The following is a 9,413-nucleotide window of genomic DNA, read 5'->3' on the forward strand; positions in this document are numbered from 1 at the left end:
CTGTAATATTCGGGCTTTATTTGCCCTACAAATGTCACAGAATACCTCCAGTGCAGCTCAGCGGGCTGTGCCTGGCTTCTGTCCACAGACTCAGCTTTACCCCTTTTTTCAGAGATGGCACAGAACAGTCTGTGCTGTAATTCTGATTTTACAGAGAAAAATGAGGAGGGGGGGTGGTTTTCCCACCTAATAAAATCGCCTTTTTACATTGTGCTAGAGCTGGGTTGGCAGAAAGGGCAGATTTCGTTCCTTATCTGAAAAAAAGACCATTATAATAAAGATACTGGGCTCTCATAATCCTAAATTTTGCTTTTATGCTTCAGGCATCTCTCCAGAAAAAGTCACTGTACCACAGACTGTTCTTCAAACATTTGGAGCCCAAGCTTCTTCTGAAGAACCAAGTATCCAGATGCTCTGTGAAAGAACTGAACTGTATCACAAACTTTCTTTTTTATGGAGAAACTCAGAGCTGGACCACTCAAAGCCCAGTCATTTTGCCCTCTATGTGTTTTACTGTGCAAACATACTTTACAACAGACTCCCCCCAACTCTCTGAGCACAAGGGGTCCTGCCAAATACAAGGCACTTCCAAATACAGTAGTACTGCCAGAAGATTGCAGTGCTGGAATAATGACACGTCCACTCGCCCTGTTTGCCCACAAGTGATAAAAACCAGTTCAGTATCTCCACTGATGGACAGGTCCTAAAGAAAGGAGCGAGTAATTAAAGCACACATTGTCCTTACCTGCTGGAATTTGCTGCTGATCGCTGCCTGCGCTCCAGGCTTGGTGGCCACCATGTATCAGAAGGAAAGCTAGAAGATACAGTCGCTGGAGACCCTCCATCGTCGCCTCTCCAGGGTCCACACAGTCGTCTGTGAGAGAGTGAAAGTGGCAGAGGAGCAGGAACAAGAGAACAAGCCCCGAGTGTCCTTTCCTTTTTCCTCTCCTCTCTTTGGCTCAGCTGCGCTGTTCAGGGCGCACTGACTCCACTGACTCTCGCGATAATAAAATAATGAAGCAAAATAGTCCTTAAAGCAAAGCAACACCGAAGAAAATGCCGGTTGGACCAAGAGAGGCAGAATGAGCGCAGAGGAGAGCCTCCCTGACCGGCTGATGTCTCTCCGCACCGCTCACTGCGCAGCTTTGGAGAGGAGAGCCGGAGTGTCCCCTGCTATAAACCGAGGTGGCAAGAGTGTGTGAGTGTGATAGAACAAGTACAGCTGTGTGTGAGACGCCCCCCCTCTCACCTCCCTGCTTTCCTCCTCCCCTCCCCTCAGCTGCCCTCCCCGCCCCCCAACGGCGCACAGATTAGCCAACGCTAAATTTATAAAATTAATATCGCCGTTTATCCCGCTGAAATTTAAGTATTTCTAACTCGGATTTTTTGTTAATGTCACTCCAACATCGTTCACTGGCTCTAGGTCCCAAAAATTCACTCTTTCACTCTTTCACTTCTCCTTGTCTATGTGCAATATAAATATAAATGTGTGCAATTGAGCTGAATAAACCAGTAAAAATGTGGATGAGATAAGCACATAAGGTACAGTCACTGGCTGCTAAACAGCTAACCAGCATCCACTGAGGCAGAACTTCAGGGTTAACTTGCCAGCTAGCTAATAAACACCTACACTGACAAATATAGGATCATAGAAAGTTAAAAATGAATCTGCCTCATTTAACCTCAGCCTGACAACTCAAGCCTAAGTAGCGCTTATCTAATATTTAGGGCTGTAATAGCTCACAAAATTGAAATTTTAGGTCTGATATCTTGGTTCAGTGCATTTTCCGATACAAAAAAACGTGCAGTGGCAAAAAAATGTGCCTTATGGTAATATTTCAGTGTGTTATGTCATTCACATTCAATTTTTGAAACAAAAGCTGCTTTTTGGGGGGGCAGGTGTGTGTCCCTATACATCAACCAGCCATACCATTAAAACCACCGCCTTGTTTCTACACTCATGGTCCATTTTATCAGCTCCACTTACTGTATAGGAGCACTTTGTAGTTCTACAATTACAGACTGTAGTCCTTCTGTTTCTCTGCATACTTTTATCTTGCTCTTCAGTGGTCACCACACCACATAAGCGTCACTGCAGTACTGAGAATGATCCACTACCCAAATAATACCTGCTCTGTGGTGGTCCATGGGGGTCCTGACCATTGAAGAACAAGGTGAAAGTGGCCTAACAAGGTATGCTGAGAAACAGATGGACTACAGTCTGTAATTGTAGAACTGCAAAGTGCACCTGCATTGTAAGTGGAGCTGATAAAATGGACAATGAGCGTAGAAACAAGGAGGTGGTTTGAATGTTATGGCTGGTCGGTGTATAATGCCCTAGCCACAAGTTAAAATGCCCAGTATAAAAAACAATATAGCAGCACAATACAGTACACTGTGATAAATTTGATAAAATACGAAGTGTTTTATCCCTACTAATATCAGCATTTAGTTACTTTTTTAACTAAAAAAACACTACTTACATTTGTACCTATATAAAATGGATATCTTGTGCCACCTTCAGCCCATCTGACAGATGACTTCTTTGGTAAGCCACCTTCACATCGCTACATTGAAAATGGTAAGGTAGGCTTTAATCAACTGTACAGTAGATTATTTTTATTTTACAGTTATTGCATCTTTTACTTCACCCGTTACTGTATGAGTTATCAAATACATATGATGTTAACTGATTTTACTTATTTAACATGGTATAATTAATTGCAATTGGGGAACAAATGGGAGAGAGTGTACTTTGCATTTGCATGTTGCCAAATGGCAACAGCTTGCGACAGTGGAGCTGCAATCTGCAATGCATATGATGGCAGTAAAACAATGCACTGCCTTAGGACACAGACGCATTCATCACCCAGCCATGAGCAAATGTGTGCGTGACACACTAATACGAAACAAGAAAAATGACTTTTATGTTTTAGTCAGACAAAAAATGTAATAACAAAAACAGTTATTGTTCTCAGCATGCAGTATAGGGTCAAGGGAATAATTTCGGGAAACTTTGTCAAAGTTTTTGAAGCCACCGCCAAAACTAAATCATACTAACATATTATTCAAACACATCATGACACATAATGTATGTTTAAGGATTCAGTGAAATGATCTCTGTTTAGTGGAATGTGTCCACATCCCCTTAGCCATCCTTCCATCAAAGCTGCTTGGGTTTCTTTAATGTATTTGGTTCTCATGTTCATCCAGAGAGAGGGACACGTGGGACACACAGCAGTTTACAGACCTACATTTTATGTAGCGCTAGATACTTTAATTCCCTGCACTAAATAAGCCTATCCTTTAGTAATAATAAGATTAATAAAAATATCTCAAGGTACTGCATGGTAGTTATATAAATGTATAAACTTTTCTCTGATGGTAGCACATTAATAACTATTGCTGGTCCACCAAATGCATCACAGAACAGGTTTTATTCTGGCTACTGATGTTCTCACTGACACAGGTTTGGAAGATACTGACTCTGATATTTGGTTGTTATAAATTAAATGATTGAATAAGTCAGAGGTCATCATTCATATATTTAGTTAGTGTCATAACAGATATTAAGTACAAGATATTCATTTTTCATGGACAAACACAAAACATATATTTAACAGGAAATAACACTGAAATCTCAACATCTAATATATAATTTCTGTTTTTTTGTTTTTTTTGTTTTTTTTTTTTATTACAGCTTACATTGTTTTCAGGAGACTTGCTTTGAATATTTCAAAGAAATCTGTGGGGATATTTTCCCACACCTCCAAAGTTCAGTCTAAGTAGTTGGTTTCGCATTTTCTGCTTCTCACTATCCAAGTAAACCCAAACACATTTAGTGATGTTGAAGTCGTGACTTTGGAGTGGTCAGTCCATTGTTCTGGGAACCCCAGCCGCTTCTTGGTTTTAGTTGCAATGTTCTTGTTTGTCTGTTTCCTTTTCTCGGTAAGAGCTTTTTGACAGCTACACATCCTTTCAGACCCATAGCGCTGAGTTGTCTTCTCACAGTGGAAGGATGGACAGAAACCCCTGTGGATGTTTTTTTCAGGTCTAAAGCAGCTTGATTTTCTCCTCTCTCTCAAAGATGAAAGCTGAGTGCTGTTTATCTGGTGGTGACAGTTCTGGTGGTCTACCAGGTCTTTGTGTTTTTTAGAATGCTTGTTTTCTCTGTATATTTCAATATTTTTTTGGACTCCAGATGTGGAACCTCCTGTTGTTTCACTTCTTATTCCATTGACTTTCCCCTTTCTTGTGCGGGACATCTGTAAGTTATGATATAAAAAAAAAGTTGAATTACGTATCATGCTTGTGTGAGAAAGTATACATAAACATAAATCCACTTTGTCTTTATAAACCTGTGAGCAGTTTTGAGGTGAGTGATGTAAGCCATCCCCAAGCAGGTGGGCCTTACAGTACATTTATGACTGGGATAAAATAGTCCTCAAAGGGAGTACTCAGTGCATTCGTATGTTTTCCAGCACACTTGGCCTGTGACCGTGCCAATCACGCTTTTCATTGTCATTCCAAGTTCTTGGAAATATTGTATTTTTTCAGCAAACCATGTACTGAAGTAATTTGACTCCCTTGCCAAGCCATTAATGGAGGCTGCTTATGTCGGAATGTATATGTGCCGTCATTGTTTATGCATTACAGAAAGTCTCTTAAACACAGGCCTGTTCTTGCGCAGTACAGTGCAGTGCTTTATAGGAGTCAAGAATTACTCCAAGCTGTATTGGGATGGATCAGGCCTGGCTTTGTTCCTGGGAACCCAGGCAACTCTACTTGGCAACACTATCAGTTTCTCTGTGCTGTAACAATATGAAACATTGCAATGACAAAAATGTCCTCTTGGACTTCATCCCATTTCTGAATGAATTTAACAGCTTTGCTGGCCCCTGGGGGCCACCGCCAGTCCTTCTGCATCTGGATCCACTGTGGGTTTAGACAATAAGAAACAAACAGCCTGCTGTTTGCCTTCCACATCTGCCTTTGGTTAGTCGGATGAGAGGGAGTACATGCGCCATGTATGTGCAAATCACACTCATTGTCAGTGGGCGGTTAATGTAAACTTGCATTCTGACTCTACTGTAAAACAGAACACAGACTTAATAAAAGATTAAGAGGACAGTTCGTTCTATATTTGTATTCCTAGAAGCAACATGTTGGATGGTTTTATATGGAAACCTTTTCCCCCTTTTTTATGGAAAGCCTTAATTTAAGAACTTGTGGGAAAATGGATGAAAATGAGGGATAAAATTACTTACATTGGATGCTTTAAAAATCAAGCTTAAAGAAATTTGCTGAGAAATTACTTGTAAATAAAAACAGCCTTATTAGATTTTTCCATTTAATATGAAGCTATTAAATGTTATGTACTATTCGAGCTGTCACACAGACAGACTGCAAATAATTTAGCTGGGAAAAAAAGGTTTCTAACTGTTCCTAAGATGTGGGTAAATCTTGTCTGATTTAGTTGTTATTCTTTGTAATGTCAAAGCAGAGAAAATGCCGCATGAGTGTTAATTTAGCCACCGTGACCATTGTCTCAGTGGCCTGGATGCATATTAACTCCTTAAAATCCCAGTCTTACATCCTAAAACTATTTACACCTAGTTGTTTCCTGTGACTTCTATCTGGATGTTAACCACATGCATACTTGGTAATCAATTGCATCTTCAGTGTGACAAACTGAAATCTGATTGTTATGTAAGTCATTTGCAATCAGCTCATATACAACAACCAGTTGCTTGTGTTGTTCTTCATTTTTTCCTGATGTATTCAAAAGATCAGTGATGCCTTCAAAGTCACAATTTTGCATGCCATTATTCATCTCTGAACACCATATGTTTACAAGAAGACTTTTTAGAAGATCATCACAGTCAGGGCCGTACACAGATATTTTGGGGGGGGCAACATGAACATGAATTAAATAGAATCTAATTTACTATATATTGCATCACCCTTATTAAGAGCGACAGGGTATTCATGTTTCAGATAAAACCATGAGTAGTAGGGCTGGGTATCGATAGGGATTCTGACCACCTTGAATTCTATACAGAATTCTATACAGCTCTGGGATTAAAAGCTGTTATTATGTCTGGTTGTATTGACTTTGATGGCCCTGAATCCTCTACAAGAGGGTAGTGGCTGGAAGAGGTGATGTCCAGGATGAGATGGGTCAGCCTGCTTTGTCACCCTGCTGTTGGTGTCCTATAGCATTGGCTGACCACATCTGATGATCCTCTCTGCTGTCCTGATTATGTGCTGGATTATGCGTTTGGCTATTTCTTGGAGGAACTAAACCGGATTGTTATGGGTGATGTGAGGATGGACTCCATGATGGCTGAGTAGAACTGGATCATCAGGCTCTGCAGCAGGTTGAATTTTTGTCTCAGGAAGAACATTGTCCTCTGCGCTCTCTTGACTATGGAGATTATGTTCCTCTGCCACTTCAGGTCCCTGGATATGGTGGTGCCCAGGAACTTAAGTTCCACAGTAGAAGCCACAGAGCCATTGATGTTGAGGGGGCATCTCTACAATCTCTACAGTCTTTTGCATGTCCAGCTCCTTGACTTCTTTTTGATTTACCAGACTTATCACCATTGGTCCACCGTGGTGGTGTCATCTACAAACTTCAGGATCTTCACCGCCGGTTCCTTAGAGACACAGTTGTTGAAGTAGAGACTGAAAAGAAAGGGTGAGAGCACACAACCTTGTGGTACTCCAGTAGTGAGAGTCCAGCATTGTGACAGCTACACCTGCTGTTCCCTGTTTGTGAGGAAATCCATGATCTATCTGCAATTGGGATCTGAAGCAGATGGCTGGAACAGTTTTACCTGCAGCAGTTCTGGCACTATGGTGCTGAAAGCCGAGTTTAAGTCTACAAACAGAACTCTAGCAAAGGTCCCAGGACGGGCGAGATGCTGTAGCATGAAGTGCTGAGCCAAGCTGATGACATCATCAACAGACCTGTTTGCTCTGTATGTGAACTGCAGGGGGTCCAGCAGAGGGTTTGTAATAGCTTTAAGGTGGGCTAGGTCCAGGCATTCAAAGACCTTCATAACTACAGAGGTCATGGCTACTGGCCTTTTTTTTGGGGGGGGGACTGGAATGATTATAGAGGATTTGAGGCATGTAGGAACAGATCAAAATTCCAGTGATTTGTTTGTGAAAGTCAGTGCTATCAGTTGACCACAGTGCTTTAGGGTGAATGGAGAGATTAAGGCCCAATCCCATTTCTTATTTTCATACCTACTCCTTGTTTTTGAGTGTCACCTTGCACCTAAAGTTCAGAAACCTCGCTGCTGGGCTTTAGTTAAATCTTTAGTTAAATTTAAGGCGTCTTATGCTTTCAAGGGGGGGGGGGGTGCGACAATTATTTATTATCTCTCACCACTAATTCGTTTGTAATGTGAAGCTGAAGTCAGCTATTCAACAGCTTCTCACTCCAGTTGTCCTGCTCCGCCTTAAATGGAGCAGCAGTTACATTCTGGCACTTCAGGCATCAGTACTGCTGGCCTATTAAAGTGGAATGGGAAAATTAGCTACACTGTTAGAAATAAAGGTTCTCTGCAGGTACATTTTTCATTCATGAAGGTACGAACAATGTAAATATACCCTTAAAAGTACAACAGTGGTTTTAAGGTCCAATTGTGCCCCAGTTTTCCCAGTTAAAAAGTACATATTTGTACCTTTTCATAACCGAATGTTTTAAAACAGAACAATAAAATAAAAAGCCTGGAGACGAGACGGGGTGTGTGGAGTCAGTACAACTCAGAAAATATAATTTCAATGGATTATGGTACAGTTATGTTCCCTGACTAAAGGTACTGAGATGTACCCTTGAGGGAACCACCCCAGTGACAAGAGGGGTCCTGCCCCAGTGACAGTTTAGTACCATAGGTAGCTACTGAGACATTAGCATACTATGATTTTTATGCTTCTTATGAAGAAAAGGACCATAATACATTGAAATGACATTAAACTAAGATATTACAATGGTTATCATAATTTTTACAGAGAACATAATCACATTTGTGTGTTTCTTTGGTCACTTGCACAGCCATCTTGCCGTTTTTTCTTATAACACTCCATTTGGAGTGTGCCTCTGAAAAACCTCTGTTTGGAGGGCCGTGTGGCCCTAACACTCCGCCCTACCCCTCTATCTCAACAAAAATCGGGACACCCTAGGTGTGAATGCACAAAACAGAGGGTTAAGCGCTGAGTGGTAGGGGCGAGCGCTGAAATGGGATGGGGCCTAAGTCTGGCCACAGAGCTTTTCTCACCTTTTGTCTGTTGAAAAGCCTGTTAACGTCCTGCCTGTTAATGGTGAGATGAGTGGAGGCAGAGGTGAGAGAAGCTGGGTTGGGACGGAGGGAGAAGCATTCAAAATCTGCTTTAGAACTCATTCAATTCATTCATGAGCTGACGGTCACTCAGGAGAAGGGGAGTTTTCTTAACTTGACGTTGGTGGTCTCTGGTAGGCCTTTCCAAACTGAAGCTGGGTTGTTAGCAGGATTGTGGCTTTTCAGCTTTTCTGAATATCTTTTCTTTGCTGGTTTCATCTCTTTCTCCAGCTTGTATTTGGCCTCTTTGCAGAGAATTCTGTCCCCACTCCTGAATGCTGCCTCTGAAGCTGTCTGAGTTCAGCTGAAAACTATGGTTGCTGTATTTCACTGTCACTGTAGTTGAAGTGCAACTGTCCTTGTAGGAACTGATGTATGATGTCACTCTGTTTCGTGTATTCATCTAGCCTGTTTGTCACCCCTTCAAATGCTTCAAACAGTCCAGTTTGTGGATTCAAAGCAGCCCTGTAGCTTTTCAGTGTCTGTGTTGGTCCACCTCTTCACTGTTTTGACAACAGGCTTGTGTTTTTCCCTGTATGAAGACATGAGGTGAATGAAACTGCGGTCAGAAAACCCAAGAGCCACACACATGGAGGCGCAATAAGCACTTTTACTAGCGATGTAGCAATGGAAGCAGTTCTTCTGCTTTGTTGCTTAGAGATGGCAGATTGGAGAATAATAAAGATGGTAAAGGGGTGCAAAATCCACACTATCTGAGGCCTGCCACTCCCTCGTCTCCTTGCCGGGCTGAGCAGAGGTATCACACTCGTTGAAAGGATTTCCAAAAACTCTAAAAGTTTTTAAATAAACTCTGGAATGATTTCAGATGAAACATTGCCGCTGTTGGTCAGTAGCTGATCCTTGCTGCAACTAACTGAGTTTAATGTACAACAGATGACATTAATGAACGAAAATAAACACAAAAATTAAGAGCATCTTACCGAGACGGCCATCTGTGGCACCATCTTCAAACTTACCAGTCTCTATGTGGGTGGAGCAAAGGAAAGTAAAGCTTAAAATGAAATCTCTCAAAAAAGAAATATATGTTGCATTATGGAATGGCTG

General features: G+C 41.5%; 1 protein-coding gene across 2 annotated transcripts in view; it reads right to left on the reverse strand.

The window, feature by feature from the left end:
• The window catches only part of plod2 (procollagen-lysine, 2-oxoglutarate 5-dioxygenase 2), a 61,086-nt gene extending 59,862 nt beyond the window's left edge, over positions 1 to 1,224 (reverse strand). For both annotated transcript variants that reach the window (XM_036582186.1, XM_036582175.1), the window contains exon 1: positions 746 to 1,224. In XM_036582186.1, coding sequence (XP_036438079.1) covers positions 746 to 845 — 100 coding nt within the window. In that variant the 5' untranslated portion in view covers positions 846 to 1,224. The remainder of the gene's footprint in view (positions 1 to 745) is intronic.
• Between the last annotated feature and the right edge of the window lie 8,189 nt (positions 1,225 to 9,413).

This window comes from Colossoma macropomum, unplaced genomic scaffold, assembly GCF_904425465.1.
Source record: "Colossoma macropomum unplaced genomic scaffold, Colossoma_macropomum, whole genome shotgun sequence".
Taxonomy (NCBI): domain Eukaryota; kingdom Metazoa; phylum Chordata; class Actinopteri; order Characiformes; family Serrasalmidae; genus Colossoma; species Colossoma macropomum.